The sequence below is a fragment of the Colletotrichum karsti genome, assembly GCF_011947395.1.
Source record: "Colletotrichum karsti strain CkLH20 chromosome Unknown Scaffold8, whole genome shotgun sequence".
Lineage (NCBI taxonomy): Eukaryota > Fungi > Ascomycota > Sordariomycetes > Glomerellales > Glomerellaceae > Colletotrichum > Colletotrichum karsti.
This window is the reverse complement of record NW_024065908.1, coordinates 1401163-1426724: the sequence shown is the minus strand read 5'-3', so window position 1 is coordinate 1426724 and position 25562 is coordinate 1401163. Positions and strand designations below refer to the sequence as shown.

Below are 25562 nucleotides of genomic sequence, written 5' to 3'. Positions count from 1 at the left end.
GACAATGCTGCGGATTCCGGGAGACTCGCAGGTGAGGGGATGCACTCAGGCTGTGTGCAGCAAGTCTGATGTGAAAAGGATGCATGCAAAATGCTGGAGAAATAGCGAGAAGGGGGCTTTTGTGAAATCGCAGAGCAAGTTCGCTGCTGGAGTGAGGACGAGAAAAAAGAGCAAAAAGAAAAGAGGTGGGAGCGGGTGAGCGGAGTGAGGGAGTGATAAGAGAGGCTGGTGGGGATCAGGAAGAGAAGCGGGTGGGAGGAGGCCGGAAAGTTTTATGGCAGCAGTGCGTGCAGTAGGAGGAGAGTAGTCTAAAGGACGGAAGAGAAAACACCCATACTCACAGGCTCGGGACTCGATTCTTGTTTCGAGTAGTACGGTGTTGCGATGCACTCCAGATCTTGTGGCAAGTTGAAGAGCAGGTTCAGTCAGACACAGGGCGGGGAAGGCCTGAGTATGTATGTGCGTTTGTGTGTGTGAGTGTGAGTGTTGAGTGTGTGTTGTGAGAGTCGGCAGGCCGATATGTGAGGTGAGGCAGGTCTGAAGAAGGATGGACGATGGGACAACAATAAACAGTTGTGTGTGTGTTGCAACAACGAGGGAATCGTCGAAAGATGGGGTGCCGGAAAGTATGTATATGTATGTAGGTATGTACGGCGGACGCAGTTGTGTGAGTTTGTGGTGTGGGATGGATCTCGTTCTTGTGGTCTTTGGGTCTTGGGGTCTTGGGTTGATGGCAGGCAAGGTAGAGCTGGGAGAGGAGGGCAGATGGTTTTGTACCTTTGACTGGAAAGGTGGCACTTCTGCGGGAGACCGGGGACGAGGTACTTGGTCATAAACGGTGGCCGGGGGGAGGTACTTTGCTTGGCTTCGAGAAGAATACGGTGGGCATGGATGAGGAGGGGAGGGTAGAGTTGCGGATGGATGGTGTAAGGTAGGTCAGGCTGGTCCGGGTCCCAATCCTGGGCAAGGATCTGGATACTGAGATACCTTACCTCACAGAGAGAGAGAGCAGATGGTAGCGTTTAGTGGGGAAAAGTCAAGAACAAGAGGGACGAACGCGCGACCGAGCCGGGATGGGGAATCGAGACGATGGGGCCAGAGCTCTTTACGGCGAGCAGCGGCAGCGGCAGCGACAGCGGCAGCAGTAGCAGCAGAACGGAGGACCAGACGGCGGGTGGGATTTGCGGTGCTGTGTGGGTGGTGGTGGTGGTGGTGGTGGTTGTCACTTGTGGAGGGTGGCCGACAAGACGACTGGGGTGGGTGTGCAGCGAGCGAACGAGACTTCTCAGGAAACATCAGAGACCGTATCTGTGTCCGTAGGAGCAAGTGGGAGAGACTTGGTCAGACAGAAGAGATAGAGATCATGATGCCAAGAAGCCGAAACTCGTCTCATTCCCTGCTTCCCTGGATCCCGGGTCCGTGACCGTGCCTCGTCTACGACGACTTTGTTTTTCTTGCCCGGCATCTCTCCCTCGCGAGACCGCGGCATATTCCCGGAATCCTGGCAGTATCTTGTCATGATGGTTTGATTTAGCCATAGAAGTGTATGCAGTGTGGCCGGCTTGATGGCTGACAAGCACAGACTGACGGCCGGCACAATACGTTAGAATGGTTTTCTTGGAACGAGACACGGACAAGACAAATGAGGAAGACTGAGCAGGGGTTGTCTGTTTGGCTTTAGACCGCCTTGAACTCTCCCCACGGACTCTATCAACTCGATAGACTTCGTCTGTGGCGGTCCTTCTTTTTTTTTTCTTGCCTTGGTACCCGAGAAGAGGACATGGGGATGAGCTAAGGTACTGGCCAGCAGGCTAAGGTAGGGCAAGGTACCTAAGGTCTGAAGAGAGGCTAAGAATGAGGTTCGGGGCTTGTGCTATGTGATCCCATCATGACGGCCATGTGGGATTGGAAACGCGGCCGCGGGAGAGGCAGGGTAGAACCAGGCGAGGTCGGCAACACTTGGTACCTGTGTTGGGAATCGAGGTCTGAGGCTTCGAGATACGGACGGGATGGCATGGAAAGGTACTCTGTAGATGGGATAAACCGTAAATCGCCAAAGCGATACCCAACCCCACGCCCAGCCGATGTGCTCCGACTGGATTCTCTGTGCGCTCTCTCGGTCTTGTGGCTCTCAGTTGGGGGATTGTGGCCGGGTATGCGTGTGTCAGTCCAGGGCCGCTGGAGACGACAGAGGTCGCCGGGCGAATGAGGTCAGAGAGGACGAGGATGACAAGAGATTCTGGGTTCTGGGCCCTTGGGTCTTGACCTTCGATGCGCCGGTTCTAGCTCGACGGGGATACTGCCGGAAGACAGGCAAGAGACGGGCGGGTCAGTCAAGGGAGAGAAAAGACCGTGATAGATGGAGATTATGGAGGCGACGGCTCGGCCGTGAGCCCGGGGGGCCAATAGAGGGAAGAACAAAAAGAATTTTTCCGAGAAGGAAAGAAAAAAAAAAAGACGGAGGGGGGGGGAAACACCAAGCAAACAGCCGGTTTGAAAATGGAATGGCGGTCACACCTCAGTCACGGCCACGGTCACAGACGGTGGGGGTTGGCTCGCAGGGCAGGCAGCTTGGGCCATCGGCCGTCCGGTCCGGCGATTGGGTGCGCAGAGGGCTGGAATGGTGAAAGAAATGGGCGCCGTTTCCGCTAAGGACGCAAGGCATCCAGGTCCCAGGCCCCATCCGTACCTGCACCTGCACCGTTATTGTTTGCAGTGCAGCAGCAACCGTTGAATCGACCCAGACGAAGACGACGACGACGACGACGATGCAGCAGGCAGGAGTCGGTGGAGCAACACGAGAGAGCCACTTTCTGCCTGAATGGACGACAAACGGTAGAAAGTGGACGGCAGACGGTGGGGCGAGAATGACGTACCGTTGTACCTGCCCCAAAAAGGTGCGAAGGTGCAGAGTGGATGGGCTGAAGCCGTTGTGATGACCAAAAACGGAAGGAAAGATGCAAAAATAAGAGGTGAGCTCTGAGTGGTGAGCTTCGAGTCCCTGCTGACCCAATCCACTGGACGAGAGACAACAACACCTGCAAGCTCCAGTAGGTTGGGCACCGACGACCGCTCTCTTCCGCGATAGGCTCGTCCTAGTCCCGGCTGCCATTGATACCTAAAGCCCGAGACCAGGAGAGAGAATTGTCCCATTATCTCCCACAAGACGTGACCCGAGGAGAGCCCAGAGCCCAGTGCAGCCCTCCTGCTCCTGCTCCTGCTCCTGCATCCACTAATCAGCCACTGTTTCTCGTCCGTTTGCTCCTATTGCTCAGCGCTTCATGGAGGCGACCACACGCACATGGGCTCTTTGGTTACAGGGCGAGCGAGCCAAGGTACTGGCCGTGGACTCATGAAGGGACTTGAATGCTTACTTCAGCTCATCAGACTGGATGTGGCAGTGGTAGCATCGAACCTCCCTTGCCTACCCATCTTATTTTGGTCTCAAGCGAACTAAATGACCTGAGATGACATTGATGCTCTACCATTCAGCTGCCATGCTTGAAGATGCCGGTGTGATTGCAACCGAGTAAAGCAACAAGGCAAGGCAGGGCAGGGCGAACTAACACGGCATCAATGTGCACTTCGCCATGGCCGAACCGGATAACCTTGAAGGTATCCGGAGCGACAGAGATATCGCATGACGAGTCCCCATCTAGAGTGGTATCGTCACTTATTCCCTAGATCATCCGGCCAGCCCAACATGAGAAATCCCACAAGACGGCAATGCTCCCGATCCGATCGATCTCCTCAACAGCCATGACTGCCGCCTGTGAATTTTTCCCCCGTCCCAAAGCCCCCCATTTCGCTTCTCGATGCGCCGTAGAACAAAGCGCAATTGGCCAACCTCGTCTGATATAAGTCAGGATGATGCTCGCACTCTCAGACGACATCTCAGCCACATCCCTGGAGCAAAACAGCCACCGTTCGCCTATTTCTCGGACGCCCTGGCCGACAGCCAAAGTCAATTCTGACATCCAACAGAAACGCGGAGGGGCTGCAGCAGGTTACGGAGCACTCCAAGGAGGAGACAGAAGAAAAATCCGCGAAAAAAAAAGTCGGTGGCTGGGAAATAACATCCGGAAGCGTTTCCAGCGGCGCCGATGATGCCCAAGCAGGAATGTCAACACCGACCAGCCACTCATCCTGAAGAGACGCGTGAGCCCTCAGCTCCACTGTGCTTCATGGCCGCATACAGCGCGGCCCATCGTCAGCAGGTGAAGACCCTCTCCGAAGCCTCTCTGCTTTGTCGGTGTGCCATGGGCCATGGATTGGTGCTTGTTTGGGCCTCTCGACTCCGGGCTTCAAACGGAAGAAAAAGAGTGAGAGGCCTCTCCGCGGATGTACCTCGACTCACAGAATCGCGGGTCGGGTACATGGCCTTACCCTGACCTCACCAGCACCTCACCTCACTCGAGGCCGAGTCTCGAGACGTCGAGGTTTGCTACCCATCGGCATCGTTGATTCATGGCAACGCGTTTCGCGTCGTCGTTGCGCGCCAAACCCGACCAAGCCCGCGACCGCTGCAGGATTCGCGACGTCACGCATGTCCACCGGGGACGTGATTCATGCGAGGCTCCACCGTTGGACCAGACCAACGCTCTCCGCGCCTTCTGTGAGGTTGACCTGAGGTTGACTGAGGAGAGGAGAGGAGAGGAGAGACGAGGCCCTTGCGACTGCTGCGATGCATCGTGCTGCAACAACCCTCAAGGTGCCTTAGGCTCTCAACAGTCACCTAAGGTACCTACCTACCTTACATCCTAAGGCACCCTCACCTTCCCTGACCTTGCGGGCAGTTACGTTAGACCAGAAGTTGGAAGGTGAGGCCCGGTGGAGCGTGGAGCGTCTCCTCACCTTCTGGAAAAACTCGGCCGCCGCGAAAGCCGGAAGGTGGAAGCCGCGCTAGAGACTTCCACTCAGTCTTAGAGTCCTGACGGCGCCGTTTGAAAAGTGGACCGCCCATATAACGACCCGTTATGGACCGACACCGTCCCCGTCATGAGCCAATCGTCCGAGTGAGGCGGGCGGACTCTCCTTCTCTGGACTGCATCTTTATTTTTATTTTATTTTTTATGACTATCGACGCCTGCTTCTACGCTGTATCCTCCAATAATCTCAGTCCAACAGCTCTTGGCCGGCTACATCTTCCATCCCTTGCCAATTCATTCTGTGAGAATCTCACGCATTCACCACGGTCCATGTACCTCACCTCGCCAACCAAAGATCCGAGGTACTTACACCATCAACCCAGCATCGTCTTCGGCCTCGGCCTAGCACGCAGCATCTCGCTACAGTCAACCCAACCTACAGCAGCTCCAATACGTCGTTCCTCCCCCGCTGCGTATCGCGCGTTCCTGACGACCGAGCCCAACCTGTTGGCTAGACCAGACCACCGGCCCACGACCCCTAATCTGAAGCATTTGATATCTGAGCAAGAGCCTCAGACCGCCAGAATCACCCCTCACAAGCGCGCACTGCGAAACATGTCGACAGCGGAATCTTCTCCAATTGCGCCCAACGCCCGCACTCGACGGTCACGCTGATTCGACTGTCCACACGGAACTCTTCCCCTTCCTCTTACTGATCTCGTTGCCTCATCGTGCTTCTCCTGCGCCTTGCATGAACGAGAGAAGTCAACATTTGCGTTCCTGGGTCTCCATCACGGCCGACCGTCCAGTTCCCCTCGCCTTGCCGTGCTCCGCCTGCCAAGTCTCCCTCTCGAAAGGGGCACGGCTGACCTCGGCCTCGTACCCAAACGTACGTTGTTGCCCAACGACACGATCGAGATCGGTTGGTAATCAGCCGTGGGTTGATTCTGTCATTGCTTTCCGACTCCAAGTTTTTTTTTCCTCTGCCGCAGGTACCTCGGGGAACGGAGAAATAATCTATCGACTGACTCAAAGCCACATTCGTGCCTTTGTTTCTATCGGCAGTTGGAATAGGCTTATTGGTCTTACCATGCATGCTCGGTTGGTTGGGTTAGGTCGCTCAGCCCTCGCGATGCCCAGGGATCCGGTGGTCGCAAAGCAAAAATTCGCACAAATCCGGTCGTTCAACAACCATTCTCGACCTGTTCTCCCGAGAAAATCGTCCAATTTCCAACAAGGTCAATGGCTGAAGATGAGAAGAAATATCTCGTTCAGCCACTCTAGAGGCACTATCCTGACAGGGCTGACCCCAGCGGGGCATCTGAAGTTCAAGTGACCCCTGTTCCCTGGACGTTATGGCTAGATCCAAGACTGTCTCTTCCGAATTAGCATCCCGGTGAGGATCCCCGGTCTCAAATCATTTTCCGAGGAAAGGGTTCCCAGTTCAGGTCTGCGGCCGATGTTGCGAGAGACCAAGATATCCAAAAACCTACGCGGCCTCTTCGATGATCGCGGCGGCTGGAACGATTGATCACTTAATGACATGACGGTCGTTCCAGTCCGTTTTGTCGGTGAGTCCCCCGCCGGCAGCTTAAGCTTCTCATCCCCGGGATCCACTCCGGACCTACACTCAGACATTCTCCCTTGTTTTCCCAGCTTTGAAGTCGGAGATTGAACTTCAAGCGATGGAGCCGAACCCCCGCCGCGAGCTCATGATGCGATACCGCGATCCACAGCTTCCGTTTCACTCTTCCGACGTCATCCAGAGCCCTGGGTCCGTCTGGGTCCGTCTGGGTCTCTCCCCTCATTCAGCATCTCCCTGCCAAAACAGCAGCACAACCGATGCGCGCACGGTACGGCCTTCTACATGGAGCTTCGACGAGAGCTCTCTCTCCGACGTTGAATCTTTTGGGAGCTTGGATCATTCGGTTCCAGATTCCCATTCATGCACACACCCAGGGTTCCCGCTCTCTCGCAAACAAGGTGACTGAGACCGGTGGATTCCGTAAGTCGCCGGAACCTTTCCCCGTCCACAAAATCTACGCCTCCATGGCGGTGAACGGACATCGTGCATCACCCCAATCCACCTACGGCTATCATCCCGTCTGAAGGGCAAATCTCGAAAAGGACGAAAAAACTTCAGTCTCCAGAGCAATGACTCTTGGAGTGAAAACTCTGCCTTCTGGGCGCCGGAGCCTGTCGGCGCGTCCTATCAATCGACCAGACATCACGAAGGGAGGGAGCGCGGTCTCCGCCAAAGGATCTTGTCAACCCATCACTCGTCACTTCTCAGCAAACCTCCACATACGCGGGCGGAAACCTTAAGGCGCATCGCAGCTGCGCATGCGTTATCGCGGCCCCCAAATGGACCCCGGAGATCAAGATCCTGTGCCACGACAATCCGACGTTCAATTGGCACCTCGGCCCATGCGCATGCCACGGTCAGCTGCAGAACGCGGTAGGCGCGTTGCAGAATCGTCAAATCGTCGAGACAACAGTAGGTCGAATCACGCGGGAGTCATCAAATCCTCCAATTCGGCGAGTCACCAATTCGCGAGATACCAAGGGCTCATGAGCTTTCTTTGTCGTCATATCCTGGTAAAGCAATACAGGGAGCTGGGTTTCGGATTATTAGGGCAAACCTCTGATTGTCGTCAAGATCAGCCGGCAAACAAACCGCGACCAGCCACTTCCATCGTCTTCCTTTCCCAGCCCCGATCGCTGAGATGCTACTCTCCAGTCTCTGGATGTTGGAGAGTTGACTCATCCTTCCCTGTCCAGAGTTGGGCAGAGTTGCTTCTCGATGGTCCCACATTTCCGTCCTCTTGCGCCAGCCAGACGCCTCATCCCAGGTTGGCGGTGAAGAGGCTCAGGGATTTCGTCCTTCCCTTTGCCTCCCTCGCCTTCCCTCTGGCCCGCGTTTCCGAATCCGGACCCCCTGCCTTCCCGCTTGACGTCTTGGTACCAAGTTAAAAACAGATCGGGTCCTTGGTCCAGCTCCGGGCCACTCGTATGCGTGTTTGACGGATATTCTGAAACGGAGCTTGTGCTGTCGCCTACGCAAGCCGCGCCGCGGGCACTAGTATCCGGGATACAGAGTACCCTGATCGTCAATTTACGGACTGCAGAGAGGCGATGGACATATCCACCGCTCATACGACTGAGACTTCAAGACGTCACGAAAGTCTCTCGGGTGAGGCGGTCGACGATTCTAAAATTTAAGGTACATACACGCATCGAGCCTCGGTGCTTGGCTGCGGCTGCGGCTGCGGCTGCGGCTGCACCAGATGCGTATTAGTCACCTCTTCACCGTCAGTTCTGATAGAAGCTGCGAGAAGGTATCGGCGATGCGTTGGAGAGGGACAACGTCTGTCAGAATGATGCGATACAACGGACGGAGAACATCAATGGATGCCGAAGGTCGATCTTCTCCGAGCCCGATATCCATATACGGGTTAACGGATCGGATTTTGGATGTTGGTGGTCTTGGATGACTGCGATATCCCGGCCAGCCATGCTTCTTCTCAAACAATGGCACGAGCTGCGAGGCATAAGCTGACTACCATAGTACGTGTTTCCAACTTGGGGGCAGGATGAAGAGAGTCCCAGGCACGTGTAAGCACGGCAACATCGGATCGGCGCGTCCACGTCGTCGGGCTGTCCTCGTTTCGTGTGATGATTTGAGTTTTGGGGGACTTTGTAATCGGAACCCTTGGCCGTAGTCCAGTTCGCGGGGCGTGATGGCGTGCTTGCTGTCAGTGTATCGGGCGGTGCAAGGAACAGCTTGTTGACGTGAGCCTCGAACATTCCTTCACCCGTCAGTCCTTCTGATGTCGTGGTGTAGGAGAGCTTTCCCTTCCCGTTTACCAAAGCGGAGTGTCGAGGGGAGGTGTACCGAGACGGGATCCTTCGCCGCTGCCACGGATTACATCAGATCTGAAAGTAGAAAGGCATGCGAATGGAGAGAGCGAGGGCTCTTCAGATGATGTTCCGCAATGGCTTTGATCAAGGTTGGACATCGGCCTCTGTTCTGACGATGGAAGTGAAAGTCAGGCTTGCATTGCCCCCCTCTACTTGCGTATTCATTCTTACCTACGTAACTCATAATCGTTTTTGTGAGTTCGGGCACATATTCTATGCTACAATAAGAGGTGTGCTCTCAGAGTTCCTTGCGCTGAAGTTTGATGCTGAGGGGAAGGTTTTGCCGGCTGTCTGGGCGTCTTTTCGTCCATTCCGCCCGAATATCAGAAGGAGAAGAGGGGTTAGACGCTGGCCGTGGTGGACTTTATTGGACCATACCACGATCTGATGTTGGTGAAGGTGCTGCTCGACGAGTTCTTGGTTGAACATCACCTCACTGAATTCCTGCACGTTGAACTCGATTAGAAGTTGGCGGGAAACTATGTACTCTCGTCTCTCCACGGCTCTCACGAATCGACACGTTCCCTACGCAGAACAATGCAAGCACGGGGTCATCCGGCGTGAATCGACGCTTAAGGGATGCCTACTCGCAAAGACCTGGCGGCCTCGTCGTGCAAAGTCGTTCACGTGCGCCCCCGTTTGACCACCCCGACCCCCAACCCTTGGATAGGATTTCCAAACGCATCGGCGTACTCGTTCTTTACGATTTGCTACAGGACGATTATCAGTGTATACGAGATTCGAAAATCAATTACACCTCCGGGTCCGCCGTTCTTTTCGGTCGTGTGACGCCGGAGGACCGGCCGCCGGGTCGGATGACTGTGACGGGCGGGGGGGACCGGTACTTTGGAAGCGTGTGTGCGTGTGTGTTCCCTCTCGGATTATCAGTCCAAGGGAGGTCCCGATATTGTTTGCAAGTGAAGAAAAGTGTCTTCCAGGAAGCAAGATTAGTAACACGAACTTGGGAATAGACTTCTTCTCGGCTTGTTCTCGTCGGTCTTGGCGTGGGTGTAGTGCGGAAAAGCATATCTGCTCCATCTCCTCAGATGTTCTCGTTTACTTGAATAGAGTCTCGCATATAGACTTTGGCGGGAGGGGAAAGAACACCACCACCTCCTTGTCTGTCATAAGACGAGTTCGGATATTTCAGAGTTTTTCGTCTTCTCCCCCCTCCATCGTATACTTCCGTTCACTCTCCCCAACATCGAAAAAAAAGGTGCAACTCTATCATGAACCAGTGGCGAAAGAAGACAGTGATATGTTAACAAGCAGGCACCCCCGGTTCACGGAAGCCGTCTCCGGTCAGAGTTTCTGGTTGCTGACTTTGATCCCACCAGTTCTCACCGGCCGTGCCGGCATTGAGTTCATGTCCATTTGGAGCTTTGGTAATTCTTGGAGATGGCGCGGTTGGGGCTCGAGGTTGTCATTGGGTGCTTTGGGATCGGAGCTCTCGACGGCGGGAGGGCGGGACGTTTGAGAATGCAGCCTTCGTCTGATTAGGCTGATCGGTATCAGGACGGTTGTTGGAGTAGGTGTGGTGTTGCTTACACATTCACGGGGAGCAGACTGAGTCCATGGAGGAGATGATGATCTGTGCGGTGGACGGGTTGCGTGCCGGTGTTGGTTTTGTGAAAGTAGGACTGGACCTGCATACGCGGTACTCCCCTCTCTGCAGCTCATATCGCCAGTTTCATGTAGGAGGATCTCAAGGTTTACGATCACGCGGGGTGAATGCGTCGATTGTTAAGCAGACCAGACGGTGCATCAAATTCGCACACTTCTATAGCAACGACAATATACCCAGTAGATGGCGTTTACCGACCTTCGAGTATTATCCAGCTTTCTGTAAGTCATAGTTCATGCACATCTCCTGCAGCCACCTACCTCGCCCAAGCTTCGGCCGTAGGCATCTGCAGGTGAGAGAAACCCCCTCACCTTTCCATCTGCAGGTCATCCTGTCAGCCAGCAGAAGCAGGTGAGGGGAAAGGGTAGACGAGGTGCAGGAAACCATCACATCACGTAAGTGATCGATCTGACTCTTTTGCCGCGAGGATATCCCGTAACCACCACATCTGAAGACACACCTGTATTGTACGTAAGGTACATACATCCTATCGGTAATCGCAATCCGATATCTTCATACCGAGAAACTTCAACAGAAGAACCGATCTGAATTCCGGACCGGTTAGAACGGGATATTCCAGCATGTCAGACTTCCCCAAGCTCATCCCGGCCTTCACCGTCCGAGTACGTCCAACCCTCCATCCAACAAAACCCAATTCAAAGCTCCCATGGAAAACCTCCCCAATCACTTCCACGAAAATCATACTCCCCTTACGACCACTGACTGACTGACCACCCCGCGGCCAGGTCCACCTCGGCACCCCCTCCCCCATCGGCACCCTCGCCCACGGCCCCTCGCAGCTCCACGCGCCCTTCCTCCCGGACTCCGGCTCCCTCGTCTCGGAGCCCACGTACCCGCTCCGCGTCGACGCCGTCTTCCTCCACGGGTCCGACTACCTCCGCTTCGACCCGGACGGCCGGCACGCGCGGCTCGAGGTCTCGAGCGCGTTAAAGGATAAAGGGGGGTCAGGGGCGGTGATCCGGTTCGATTACACGGGCGTCATTGACGTCTCGGGCCCGGCAGGGGCGGTGTTGAAGGGGCTTGAGGGGGCGGCCACGACGGGGTTTGGGGATGCTTGTGAGTTGTTTTTTAACTCTTTCCCCGTGTCTTTGCTTGAATTGGTCGCTTGTTTGATGGGGAGCTGACGGCGGGTGGTAGTCACGCAGGTTAAGTTCGAGTCGGGGCACGAGACGCTGAGGGAGTTGCAGAATAAGATCTATGTCGGGTCTGGACGGTTTGTCCTTGAGGAAGGGAAGCCGACTGTGGTGGAGTATAAGATCAGTGAAGTCGCGGCATAAGTTGGACAGGGAAGCTTTCGGGTTGTTTCCATCAATGTATGTTGAGATTTTCTTGGTCATGCATTGTGATTTCGGTTTGTCTTATCAGACTCGTAGAGCCCAAAGAGGAGGTATATCTGATTACATCACTGATTGTTATCGATACAGAACATCTGGCAGGAATGAGGTTACTCGAGTAGCTATAATGGTTACTTACACATACAAGAAGAACAGGCTGATAACCTGAGAATCATGATCCATGCGTCTTCCCTGCCGATGTTGTTTGTATGTTCCATTATAACCTCCTATGTTTGAGCGCAGTCGCCGTATACTCTACGGGAAACACTAACGTTGTTAATTCTTGCAAATGTGGTATGGTACATCTTAGAGCAGGCCCAGATCTGGACGCTTTCTCTACAGCTCGCCTCACAAATCGTGCCAAGGAGGATCTGAAGCTTTTCAACCGCGCGGGTAAATGCAGCGCTTCTTGGATTCTCGATCAGGCCAGCCGCATGCCCAACGTAACAACACAATCACACGCCGAAGATGAGGCGACCAATAGATCAACTCTGACAAGGCGTTGATCGGTCCTCGTTTCTCTCTTCGGCTTTCCGTATGTTGTACTTCATGCATGATGTTCTGCAGCCACTTGCTTCACCCGAGCCTCGGCCGTCAGCATTGGAGGCTGCGGATGGGCGAACCCCTCACTCGTAAATTCCGCGACTATATCTTCAGCCGTAGAACTAGGTGAGAAGGATGATAAGCTACAAGAGACAGGGTCTAGCTGTTTCCGCGGCGATTTCATTATTTACTTGCTACATCAGAAAACACGCGTCCCTATGCGGTCTTCGCAATCCGATATCAATTACGCTGAAAGCCTTGCTTTATAGCTATCATAGGACTCATCTGTACTCTTGACCAGTAGGGGAAGGCATTACAAGATGGCCAGCACACTCAACCTTCAGTTGGCATTCACCCTCGAAGTACGTCCAGCCTACCTCCCAATCCCTTTTTCTTCTTCTTTCTCCCGCAAACCCAATCCAGAGCACCCACGCAAGCTTTCCTGGACACTGTCATACACATATGCCCTAAGCAATGCTCCCACCATATAGCATTGTCATTGTTCTATTTGCATCCCCAACTATAGAATGTATACACAATGCAGTTACCCATCCCACCGCCGCATTGACTACAGAGAACTGACAAAACCGGCCTTCCTATCACAGATCCAACTTGATACTTCGTCCCCTCTACGCATGACGTCCGGTTTGCTTATCTCACACCCGGACGCACACCCGCAATACTCGCCGAAGGTTCATGCCGTTCTCCTCCCTGGGTCTGACATCCGCTTCGGCCCAAAGAATAAGAAAATGTGCCTTGAGGTCTCGAGCACGATGATAGACCAGAAAACCCGCATCGGCGCTGTCATCCAGTTCAGCTGCAACTTTGACGTTTCAAAATCAGATGAGGTAATGGCGATATTGAGTGGCCGTGCGGTTAGCTCTGCACAGTCGAGTGAGTTATCTTGTTTTTGATTCTCCTATTTTCTCGCGTTTACTGTTCCTTTCGGGAGGGAAGGGGGTTCTGCAGTGTTGTCGCGCAAGTTCTTTTGGCCTCCTGCTGTAAGACAAGTTTAGGCGAGGACTGATGATAGGCAGTTGAACCGAAAGATATCAAGTTTGGGTCGGAACACAGTGAGCTGAGAGTGTTGCAAGAAAAGACATTTGCAGGCGTTGGCAAGCTAGACGTGCGTGACGAGAAAGTTGTGCTGAAGCTTGACATTGGCGAGAAAAGTGGACGAGTCGCTTGAAAAGTTACATGATAACGTCTGCGTTACGTCTGGAAGACTTCGTAGCATGAATTAGTTGTACAGGCTGGGTCAGTTCTGTCGATCTATCTGACGAAATTGATCGAGTATTGTGACTTCGTATTGTCTTTTCAGACTCAGAGCCCGATGTGTCGACAGACAACATCACATACCTCATGACATCACCGATCATCGTCGAGACCAACGAGCCTTCTTAAGTGCGTGGATTTGCCTCTGGATAGATATTCTCGTCTACAGTCTTTCACCCCCCTCCTCCCCCTTCCAAAAAGCACTTCATGTGAGACGTCTTACCATCCTCTGTGCGTCTGTCTGTCTGAGTCCCTCGTGACTGAGTGACAAAGTTGCCTGCCTGGCCGTGTAGCGAAATCCGAAACTCCAACATACAGCCCTCTGCTGCAGCAAATGCAATGCGTGTTTGTGTAAGTATATCTTTGTTGTTGTAGTCCTGAACGTGGACCCCTTCCCAGTCTATGTGGCAGGGCTCCGCAGTGCGAGAACGGCAAGTCGTCGGATTTCGATGTCAAGAGAGGTGCTCGAAATACTCAAAACCGGACCAAGACTCCAGTACTATTGCCCTGGCAGACCGTGCCTGTTCCCATGCTCCCCCGCACGCATTTAGGAACCGCCAGCCAACTGCATGAGGCGCTCGCCGGCTCTGAGATTGGCGTACTCATACGCCTTTGATTCGGGAGGGAAGGTGCCGTTGGCAGCCCAGAGGTCGATGAGGGGCTGCATGGGCTCGAGCTCGTGGGGCTTGAGCATGTCCAACGCGGTGGCGGTGAGGATGAAGTGACTGAAGCAACTGTTGAGAGACTTCTCCAAGTTGAGGTGGTAGAAAGGCTCGACAAAGTGGGCCCAGTAGAGGTGAGAGTAGACGCGGAACATCTGACGGAAGATGGTCTGGCACACGTCGATGAAGTTCTGGGGGAAGCCAGAGCGCTTGCCGATCCAGTCGGGCTCGCCCGGGTTCGTAAGCTGGGAGAGCGGCGTTGTGGTGATGGCAGGGTTGTGCGCGTAGGAGACGCCGGAGTGATCCGTAGGGAAGATGTTGGTGTCGTCGATCTTGCCCGAGATCCATCTCTGCATAAGAGTCATGTATTCATAAGCGGGAAGTTCGACGGGCTCTCGGCGGCTGTTCAACCAAGTGAAAGAGTGGTTACTGCAGACGTATTAGGCCATGAATGACAGTGAGCGTGTTCGGGCAACTCACACTCCGGCAGACATTCTGGGACAGGTTGTCGCGTTGCAGATAGTCGTGCCATCCTCTTCCTTCTCGTGGAGAACACGGACAAAGTTCCACAAATTTCTATAATGCTCGACGACTATGGCTGGGTTAGAATGACACAGGCTCTAGGAACAAAGGGCATCGCATACCTTGGTGAGCAATCCACTCGCCCTGCTCGACCGTCTTGGGTCTCGCACTCAAGGTCATGAAGTTGCCCTTGACGATGTGCTTGCCATAGTTGGTGTTGAGCCAGATCGGCATGGGCCGAGGCAGGTGGTAGGAGTTGAGGAGATCGTCGCCGTTAGCCATACCGCCCTGATCGTCCATACCAATCGTCTGCGCAAGAGAAGGAGAGTTGGGCAGAGGCGGGACACTTGGCGCCTTGACGGGAGCTTGACTCTGAGGGGCGTGCGGTACAGTCGGCGATGAAGGCTGGCCAGCGGTAGAAGACGTAGGGGACTTGTTCTGTCCAGGCGGTTTAGCGGCGGCACCCCGAAAGCGGGCGTTGCTGTTCATGTTTGGTTAGTTGATGAAACTTGATACTGAAAGTAAACATAGTAATGCAAAGAAAACAGTCGTGTCTGGTAGTAACAGCGGCCACTAGGCCCGCTACGAGTGGGTTACAATACCCCAGACTGTTCAAATCGAGAGGGTTTGCCTGAGGCAAGGCATAGCAGGAGCCCACAGGGGGTTGTTGACAATCTAGGGATGTCTGAGACCAGGAGCGACCAGAAGCATCGAGCAAGCCAGGTGTCTGACGACGCCGCAGTTGATGAAGATTTCTTTGGCCAAGAGACAGTTTGAATATGACAGATTCGGGAAGTAGCCAGAATTCTGACCTGGCCTAGTTGGAAGTGAAGTCGAGTGTTTTGCCGTTGCTCTGATCCATGGAAATAATGATGGAATTCGAAGCCGCCAAGTTGATGTGTTGACAAAGCGGGGTCGAGGAGGCGGTCAGAGACTCATGAAACCTCTCTGATCAGGGTGAGTTGGCCAAAAGCTCTGATGTTGACTGATGTGGAGATGTCGTGTCTCGAAATTCCGTGGCGACACAACTGTGCTGGTCGAGATTCGATGTGTCGTCCATCATTTCCTCCGAGGCCGGTGATTCCATAACGGTGCCTCAAGTTGTATATTGTGCATCGAGGCCGTGGCGATGACGGTGTCGAACTTGGTTTCGAATCTTTGTGTCACCATTCCCGCATCCCTCAATCAGAGTACCGGGGAATGAAGTGACCAGGCAGCAGGTGTTTGGATTCGGCCATTGAAGCCATCGTGATCCAAACACCGAGTGCTCAGTTTCGACTGAAGTCTTTGTGTATGTGTTCCGTTCTGAGGCTCTGGGGCGCGACAGTCCAACTCACCCCGCAATCGCAGCGCAGGGGACAGGTTGCTGTCTAACACAACCGAGTTGTGGCAACATCTATCAAAAGGACTGACGAAGTCAAACATGAGATGCAAAGCGCCTCTACATGTTGACAACCTCGGACTGTCCTCAGATTGAGATGCACCCCATGTCTCGGGGCCGGGCCGGTTGCATGTACCAAGTAACGGCTGCGGGCTGCGGCACTAGCCGAGGAGCCAACTTCACAGCTGTCTGCTGTGCAGCCGCCATGACACCCTCCCTGACAGAGCGATCTTCAAGATACAAAATGGAAAAAGACGTTTGGGATCGGGGGGAGACAGACAAGGATGAGCAAAAAGCAAAAGCAGAAGAAAAGCAATCGAACAAAGCTGAAAGTAACTCACATTCCTGAGAAGAGGTTCGACATGGTAGAAGGAAGGTACCGCGGTGAGGGGGAGGCGGAGGGGGTTATATGGCTGGGTCGACCGGCACACCTCCTTGGAGGGCAGTACGCAGTAGGGGCTGGGGGATAGGTTCTCCGGGCTGACGATTCAAAATTCAGACCGTTTGACAATCGAAAAGTGGTCGGATATCAAGCAAGGAGAAAGGGTTAAGCTGAAAAGGGGCGGTTGAAGGTGAGCTTCTTCGGACTACGTTCGCTCCTGCATCCAAACAGGAGTAGCAGCATGAGGGACGCTAGACTCAAAGTGTTACATTAAGCGAGTGCACGGTCTTCACCTCCACAGCCTTGGGTCCCAATGGTCCCTCGCCCCTTCGCCATTGGACTGCCGCTAGGCGGAAATAAGGGTCCTTCTCAGCCTCGTGTGGCGTGCAGGGGAGGTTGGCAAACAGACGGTGTAGAATTTCATCACCTAAAATCCCCTCTAAAGAAAGGAGTAGCCATCTCGTAGCCGGGAGTTCCAATTTCACTCCACAGAGGCCAAGTATTTCGGCATAAACCTGCCAAAACCTGTCAAACGGCAGTCGGTGCCGAAGCGGGGATCTCCCATCAATTCGGTCGCTCTTGCCTCCGGAACCCGGAGTGGAGTTGGAGTGCTGCCTGTGGCGGTGTCACATTCACCAGCCACAAAACTGAGCTTCCGCGTCAATTGAGTGGGTCAAATTTTCAGAGCAGGGATCCAACAAGCCGCCTTGCTCTTCGCAACGAAGCTACTACGTTACAACCATCAGCGACGACAATTTTCACGACTATCGCCATTCCCATTCCACACTTCCAACACTACCCTACCAGCGTCTGAACACCATCATGTCCGACTCGGAAGAATTGGTTGAGCTCCCCGAGGATGAGGAGGGTGATGACCTCTTTGGCGATGAGCTCGCGGACGACGTCCAGGAAGACCGCAGCCGCGCTGGCAGTGAACGCGCCGCATCCGACCAAGATGCGGGCGAAGACGGAGAAAGATTTGATGCAGCTCCGACATCGACGGATTACGAGACCAAAGTGATCGAAGCTGTTGAAATGCAGCGCCATCGCACCCCGAAAGCGAAGGAACAAAGAGTGAGCTGACGCGACCATTCACTTGCTCGCGACGTGCGCTGATCTTCCATAGCTCGGATCTCTTCGCGTGCCCAAGTTCTTGAGATTCATTCCCACGCTGTACGACCCCGATACATTCGAACCCACCGAGGAAGACATCGAGAATGCGAAAGCCGACACGCCCAAGATGGATGTTCGTGTTCGCAGACATGGCAACAAGTTACAAAGCAATGCCATGATCCACAGATGGAGCGACGGGTCGGTCACAATCACAGTTGGCGACGAGCATCTCGAAGTGACGCACAAGGCGCTGGCTCCCGGCCCGGATCAGCCATACTCCGATCTGCAAGACGGCCACTATTACGCCGCCGCTGCCGAGTACTCGAGTAACTTCCTCATGTTTGTGGGTCATGTCACCGACCAGTTCATTGTGCGCCCAGGCAAGGAAGTGCAGGATGATGCGCTTGCGGCTCTTGCAGAGCGCATGGCCACTGTCACGCAGAAGCCGCAAGAGAAGGACATGATCATCAACACCATTCAGGACCCGGAGCTCAGAAAGCGGCAGGCGGAGCAGGCAGAGAAGGAACGCATGAAGGCGCAGCGTCGTCGCGAAAACGCGGCCGCCAAGTTGACAGACGCCAGCCGGGGCTACGGACGCGGCGGTGGTCTCTCCATCGGTGACCTGGAGGGTGGACGCCGCGCCGGAGGCTCTCGCAAGAGGGGTGCGGCCGGTGCACCGAAGCAAAAGAGGAGACGCCCCGAATACGACTCTGACGATGATGCACCCGCTGGAGCTTACAGGCAGAACGACTACGACATGGAGGACGACTTCATTGTTGGCAGCGACGAAGACATCAGCGAAGGCCCGGATGACGATAACGAAGAGATTCTGGACGACGATGACGAAGACGAGAGGCCGCGGTCGAAGAAGAGACAGAAGATGTCGGACGACGAAGATGCTGATGGCGACGAGGACGATATGATGGAGCCGAGTGGCAGAGGCAGACGTCGTCATGTTGTCGACGACGACGATTCGGAGTAAAGGATTTCAGCTGAAGGGCGTTTACACGGCGAGACAACACAGAATATTCGCCATGCATTGTATAATATCAAGATTTTCATTCCGCGGAATGGGCAAGACGGGCAACCCATAGAACAAAATTGAGGTGCGCGACGCTCGTGCGAACACCTAAGGACTACTGGCAATCATCAAGTGCCGTGATGTCTAAATGATGAGCTCATCGACGGTTGTTTGACGAGAGTAACCCTGCCATATCAGGCTAGACCTGGTCTGGCGTCGATAACGGTGGAACACGTGCTGCAGTTGGCGAGTCTCTTTGTCACGGAAATAGGCCGTTGACTGCGCGATACACTTTGTTGGGAATTAGGCTCGCGGCGACTCAACTCGGTGATTCGATCTGAAGGCCGAGTTTTTGCGGCACAACATCGCGTTACTGTAAAATTACAAACGATAGTCAGTTGTGGTCTTCTCCGTCGAGCGCGACATGAACGGCGCTGTGTATGGGCCATCGGAGACTGCTGGTTGTGGACGGCGGAAAGGAATCAAAGGCATTGTCACATGTCGGACAGGTGCCCTCTTCTCACCTGGAGTGCCAAGCACCACCATGGGACGGCACTCGCACCGCAGCCAAGCAGCTGAGGGAGCTGCCCACCCCCAATTTTCCAGCTCGGGAAGCAACGCGACGCTGCGAGTGTGGGACCAGGTCTCGTGGACAGCTGGAACCGCGCTGCACCATACAAAAAGAAGCAATGGGCAACACTTGAGGCACCTGATGCCATCCACCCCAGGCGAATTCAATGCGCGTGAATGGGGCCTGACGTCTGCTTCCCCAGAGTCTCCAGACCACCACGGACTTAAATGCTGGGATGAAGGAGCCACGGCAAACCCGGAGCTAACGTGTACTTGCTGCTGCTGCTGCTGCTGCTGCTTCTTGTCCATTGATGGCCTTGGCTGCTCTTATTTTTACTTGAGCCGACGGCAGCCAAAACCACACACCACGGAGCATAGAGCAGCTGCTGGTCATAAGTGTAACGACCTGGAAGGTTCTCGGGCTGGTCTGACTTGCCAACCCGGAGGTGACTGACTCTCCTGGTCGCGCGTGGATCAGTAAGGTAACACGAAAAGAACACACAGGCTTCTTTACCACCGTGGATCGGAGGAAGCTCGTCGTCTGCCTTGCCTAGCGTCTGTTGTACGCCCGTCCTCCACGCTCCTTGATTTCCTCTTAATCTTGATCACTCATACTTTGCTTCTTCAGTCTCCGAGAACGCGAGACATCCTCCCACCCATCGTCTCTCCCTCTATCTGTTCCTATTTCCATCGATACCACCCACCTGTCTTTCCCGTCCAACCCCCAACCTGTCCTCGGCATTGGAATGCGGACACCCGCCTAGCCAGAGACACACGACGCTCACGACGCTCCAACCGTCCATTATGCCATAATGCCATGACCACCGCATATCAGTCCTCAGTATCCTCATTAGCATTGCTTTCCCCCGCCAGCTTGGGATCCTCCATGGTCTGCACCATCCGAGTCGTCGCCGTCGCGCAACCATGGGGGTAGTCGTCGCGCTCTGGCAAGTAGCCGTAGACGTGTCGCAGTTCTGGAATAAGGTATGTTGGGAATCGCCGAACCTCGCACTTCATTTGGGCCGGATGTTGCTGCTGCTCCTGCAGCTGCAGACCGGCCGGCCGACCGACCGAACCCCCCGGTAACCTGGGACGAAGCCGCGGCTGACATTCGCTGCGTCGTTGCGCACATGCAGAAACTCCGCGATTGGTACACACGCAAGACCCCCGTCGAATTGTGGTTGGAGCTCCTCCGCCATGCCGAAGCCTTCGAAGATTGGGAAGAATCCGCCCTACACCTCGACAACCTGCTGGGATTGGACTTGTGGTAAGGCACTTTTCGATTCGGTGTTCGTGTCTCAGAGCCACATGCTAACGCCTGCGCGCGCCGCTACAGGAGGAATAACCCGACATCGAAATACTACGATTACCGTCTGATCAACGAGCGTCTCAATTCCCTAATCACAGCGAGGGAGGATGGCAACCTTCACGCGCTGGTCAACCTCCTGCGCTCCGGCCTGATCCGGAACTTGGGCAACATCACCTCGCCCACGCTGTATAACCGGTCATTCGCCGGCACAAAATATCTGATTGAAGAATATATTACTCAAATCGCCGAGGCGGTCGAGGACATTACCCATCTGCCGACTACGCCGACCTCCGAAGGCAATGGCGCTCCCATCGGATTGACGAACCAGATGAAGTTGGACTTTATCCATGATACCAGACAAGCTTTTGGGAGGAGCACTCTTGTCTTACAGGGCGGTGCCATATTCGGTGTGTGCCATCTCGGCGTCGTGAAAGCGCTGTTTCTCCGAGGGCTGCTACCGCGCATCATCACTGGGACTGCTACGGGCGCTCTGATTGCGGCTCTTGTTGCGATTCACACCGAGGAAGAACTACCAAATGTGCTCAAAGGAGAAGGCATCGACTTGTCCGCTTTTTCCGGCAAGGGCAAGTCTGAAAAAGGCCCTCAAAAGGAGCAATCCTACACTACGAGGTGGAGCACCCTTTGGAGGCGGATCAAGAGGTTCTCTCGCGAGGGCTATTTCCTCGACGTCAAGGTACTAGAGGAGTGTGTACGGGCCAACGTCGGCGATCTGACATTCGAAGAAGCGTACAACCGCAGCAAGAGGGTGCTGAATATCACAGTAGCAACAGCAGGACAGGGTGGCGTCCCGACACTCCTCAACTACCTAACGGCGCCGAATGTTGTGAGTAAAGATAACGATCTTTGGCATGGAACCGAACTAACACTGTACAGCTGATATGGACTGCGGCAGTGGCATCGAATGCCTCCTCACCCAGCCTATACGGCCATCGAGAAACAACTGTGCTCTGCAAAGATGCACACGGAAACATCGTGCCATGGGCACCAGCAAACACGATCGACTTCCGCCATTGGACTCACGTATCGTATTCTGACCGAGAGTCGCCGCTTCTTCGAATCGCCGAGCTCTTCAACGTAAATCACTTTATAGTCAGCCAGGCCCGGCCATACCTCATCCCTTTCTTGCAGAGCGACATGCACGGGCCTTCGCTCATGGAGACGCGTAACAGCACGACTTCGATCACGGCCTTCTTGGTTCGCATGGTTGGGCTGGAGCTCAGGCATCGCCTACGCCAGCTCGACACTTTGCATCTTCTGCCTGCTGGCATCCGTCGGTTCCTCGTCGACGAGCGGGTGCCAGGAGCATCCATGACCCTAGTACCAGAAGTGACCGCCGGTGACTTTGTGCGCCTGCTCGAGACGCCCACGAGAGAAACGCTGGACTATTGGATCTCAAGGGGCGAGCGGAGCGTCTGGCCTGCGGTCGCCGCGTTGCGCATTCGCTGCGCCGTCGAAAACGAGCTGGACAGGTCGTATCAAACAGTCCGAAGGTTCAAGGCGGGTGGGCTCAGGAGGAAGGGGTCAACGGCGGCGGCGGCGACCCTGGACAAAGACCGGAGAGCTAGCAGCATGGGTGCGGCATATTGATGGACGTCGAGAGAGAAGCAGGCTGCAAAACGCAGCCAATGATCGGAAAACAAACACAAAGCCACGCCGCCAGGTCTCGCATGTCGTCTTGTACACGATCATGACCACGATGTTCGAGGCGCATCGCAACCAAGTGCTGCAGCTTGGCGTGGCTCATCCACTGACATGACCAACCAGACCCGGGCGGGACAGATTCAGCGTACATGGAATAACGAGGAATGGCGCCGTGTTGGAGGCGTGGAGTCCCGGAGAACATGGGCAGACCGACCGCCAAAGACGAAGGTCATAGACGCTCTCGAAGGTTACCTGTTTTGGACACTCGGTCAGGACTGATGGTATCGAGGTATGCAGGAGGTCCAGCTTGGCTGGGCTTCCAGAGGATGCATGTAAGCGGCGTGCTGCATCAGCCGGGGGGCATTCATCGTGCGCACAGATAGACGCGTCCAGTTGACGAGTCGGATGACCTTGAATAAACAAGAATCCTTACCTGAACCCAAACTTGGACACCGGCCAGTGAACATGGATGATGGAATTGTTCTCGAAGAACGCCTTGCCGCGCGCGCACACAAACCCCCGCACGAGCTCCTGCATGTCGTTTATCCCTCATAACCTCCTTGTCGTCGCCCCTGAACGGGCGTAAGCCTCGTCGACCGTCCGGATGGCATCTCAACTTTCCGCGGGAGTCCTGCGTCGACGAGGTGCACACCCTCACACCTCCACGAGCGGCACACACAATGATAACAGATGCGCGGCGCAGATCCAGTGGAAGGGGAAGCAAGCTCAAGCTTGATGCAGGTCAAGGTCTAGGACCAGGGTTCGGGGGGCTTGGGGGCTGGGGGAATGGGGAGGATCCGCGGCGCTAGAACATTTCTCGAAGGGGGCCACGGGACTGACGAGCATGGTGGCAGTGTGCCTCGCGTGTGTCGGGGTATTCTCTAGAAGTGACCACTAGGAAGGCGGAATTGCAGCCCGGAGGACGCTCAAAAATGCATCTTTGCTATGATGAATATTCGCAGGTCTTGGCTTCTTGGAAGATCGGCTCCAAAATCGCTCGTGAGATAGGACTGTGAGTGGTACTTGGAGGGGAAGTATTTCCCTCAGGGCGGATCCGACTGTCACGAGAGTACGCCCATCTTGAGTGACCGCGGCGCTTTGCCCAGCTATTTTGGTTTACGGACAATTCGCGATTTTGAGATGCGTTGTTTTTTGTGTGTGTGTGTGTGTGTGTGTGTGTGTGTGTGTTTGGTTCTCTGCGCGTCCCCGGGGAACGCTCCCGGCCCGGAACACAGATCATGTGTCTCGATCAATTTCAGGGGTGCGGCGTTGGATTCCCATCGGGCTCGTACTCTTTCGACGAATGCTCGAGGTTCCTGGCTGGACACCCTGCTTTCCTTGTTGACGACATCTGAGACCGGCGAGGGCAAGCGATACTACACACCTCAAAACTGCGTTGTCACTGGACGGCGGGAGTTACAGATGCTCCTCCCAGGACTTCCACTTCGCCCGAGAATTATGGATCCCCGGGAGCCATTCCGCCGGTTTTTCGGCGCAGGCCGGGTGTTTCTTGTATCAGGTGACGGGAGAGCTGCGTCGAAGATCTTTCCTATCATTGATGAGCCATTGAACCCGTGGCTGTGTTATTCGATGCGTCTTCAATAGTTTTGCAGTGTTATGTGTTGTTATGTTCGATGATCTCAGAGCTGTCAGCACGCATAGCTAGCTTGTCGCATATCCCTGGCGCTGCGTTCGGCGTCGCCGGCAGTGCATCTGCACAGCGTGCCAGCCGGGTGACCGTTCAACGGAGGAAGACCGGGAGAACCATACGGCATCCTATCACAGCTTGTGGCAAGGGATAGCCAATGGTTGGTGTTGGGCATCTGTCGCAAAAGATATTGGGATTCGACATTGAAGTTCCCGTGACCGTGGTGACGTGTGTTCGAGACTGGGATTCCACTTGTCTGCATCCCAGATTCTGACCCTGGCTCGTTCCTGTTCAGATGATCGATCTCCGAACGTGATTTGGCTTTGATGCACGACAAAAGTCCGAACCTTCAGAGTTGTTGACACTGACCGTCGAACGAGATCGTCTGAAGTGCAACTAGGTATTGCTGGCTGGCCCAAGATGCTGCTGATTTGATGAACGGCCGATGTCGAGAGGCTTTCAAGCCCGGCTTTAGGGACTGGGCGAGGTCAAGACATTTGGTGGCATTGGAAAGTGTTCCGGCCGGAAGTGAGTCACCAAAATGGATGAAGATGACAGAACGTGACAGCAGCTCTGGCAACTTGCTAAAAGTCGGCGGCGTGTTTCAAGGTGATAAGCGACGAATGCGGAATCGTTGCGAGGCGAGTCCAGACGTTCACGCGCCGTTCGTTATCTTTGATAACAACAGCCATGTCTTCGGTGAAGGATGCGCCGAGTGTAGCCGTTGATATCGGTGTCGTGCTCGCCAATCTTGCCGGTCGTTGAATTTGAGCGGTTGAATTTGGGCAATTTATTGGGTTTTTTTCTCTGGAGACAAGACTGAAGCCGACGTCTATCGCAAAATGAACTGAACGATCTCGAAGATGGTGTTGAGTGAGGGTGTGTACTTTCGTGTGGCTGGCAGTGTTGCCGGATCCCAAAGTACTTCGTACAGACGGTGTGTTACACAAACTTGCGAAGCTCAAGGGCAGGGACGTCATTCGCGAATCCCTGAGCCGAGGTTTTTGTTGCTGATCTGGGCGTGGGCGGTTCACGGGCAGCGTTGGCCTGCCCTTGGGGTCATCTTGGGTTGATCGTGTCGCGAGGAGAACCAGACCGAGTCTTGGAGATAGACGTATATCAAGTGCGATAGAATTGAGATATCACGGGTTGCTGCCCGAATTGAAGATGCTGCCCGGCCCCAAGAATTCTGTTTGAGGGTCCAGATTGACGCGGGTGACATATCAACCCGCATAGCATCGTGCGGAGATCAGTGTGGCCCAGTACTTTTTAGCGCGTCTTGTGGTGTAACTCAACCCCCATTTGTGAGCATCTCGAACTCCATACAACAGAGCCACGCTGTCGCGATACAGTACGTCAGAATTCTTGACATTGAAGAAACAAACAGGGGTTCTTACGGCCGGGACTCGGGTCGTTCTTTTGACAGTAGTCTCGGCGTCGGAATGTCTCACTGACAGAGACTGTAACCTGTCAACTCGATCGACATGGATTGTGGTCTTGTGCCACGAAGAGAAACGCAGAAAAGTTGACGCACATGGCCTAAAAGCGAACGTCCAAGCGCAAATGCGCGGAGCTTGACGTGCTGCCCAGAGAAGACCGCCGTGACGAGAGGAAAAGTGAGGCTGGCGAAAAGGACGGAAAGAGCATTAGTGAGAGGAAGGGAGGGTAGGAGGGCGGAGGAAGGATGCTGGACCTGAGGCCAAAAA

General features: G+C 54.5%; 4 protein-coding genes across 4 annotated transcripts; 3 read left to right on the top strand and 1 right to left on the bottom strand.

Moving 5' to 3' along the window:
* Nucleotides 1–10994: 10994 nt before the first annotated feature.
* Nucleotides 10995–11711, top strand: CkaCkLH20_03549 (uncharacterized protein; the record flags this gene model as incomplete). The annotated part of the gene is made up of 3 exons (XM_038886268.1): nt 10995–11036; nt 11160–11490; nt 11572–11711. The coding sequence occupies 3 exons, from the start codon at nt 10995–10997 to the stop codon at nt 11709–11711; spliced, it is 513 nt and encodes a 170-aa protein (XP_038748777.1).
* A 2422-nt stretch (nt 11712–14133) lies between these two features.
* Nucleotides 14134–15259, bottom strand: CkaCkLH20_03548 (protein kinase activator; the record flags this gene model as incomplete). Its single annotated transcript, XM_038886267.1, has 3 exons — nt 14134–14677; nt 14729–14840; nt 14893–15259. The coding sequence occupies 3 exons, from the start codon at nt 15257–15259 to the stop codon at nt 14134–14136; spliced, it is 1023 nt and encodes a 340-aa protein (XP_038748776.1).
* Nucleotides 15260–17355: 2096 nt separating this feature from the next.
* CkaCkLH20_03547 (uncharacterized protein) lies at nt 17356–18628 on the top strand (the record flags this gene model as incomplete). The annotated part of the gene is made up of 2 exons (XM_038886266.1): nt 17356–17607; nt 17660–18628. The coding sequence occupies 2 exons, from the start codon at nt 17356–17358 to the stop codon at nt 18626–18628; spliced, it is 1221 nt and encodes a 406-aa protein (XP_038748775.1).
* Nucleotides 18629–20223: 1595 nt separating this feature from the next.
* On the top strand, nt 20224–22154 carry CkaCkLH20_03546 (patatin-like serine; the record flags this gene model as incomplete). Its single annotated transcript, XM_038886265.1, has 3 exons — nt 20224–20504; nt 20574–21390; nt 21441–22154. 3 exons carry the CDS (start codon nt 20224–20226, stop codon nt 22152–22154), a joined length of 1812 nt encoding a protein of 603 aa, XP_038748774.1.
* Nucleotides 22155–25562: the final 3408 nt, after the last annotated feature.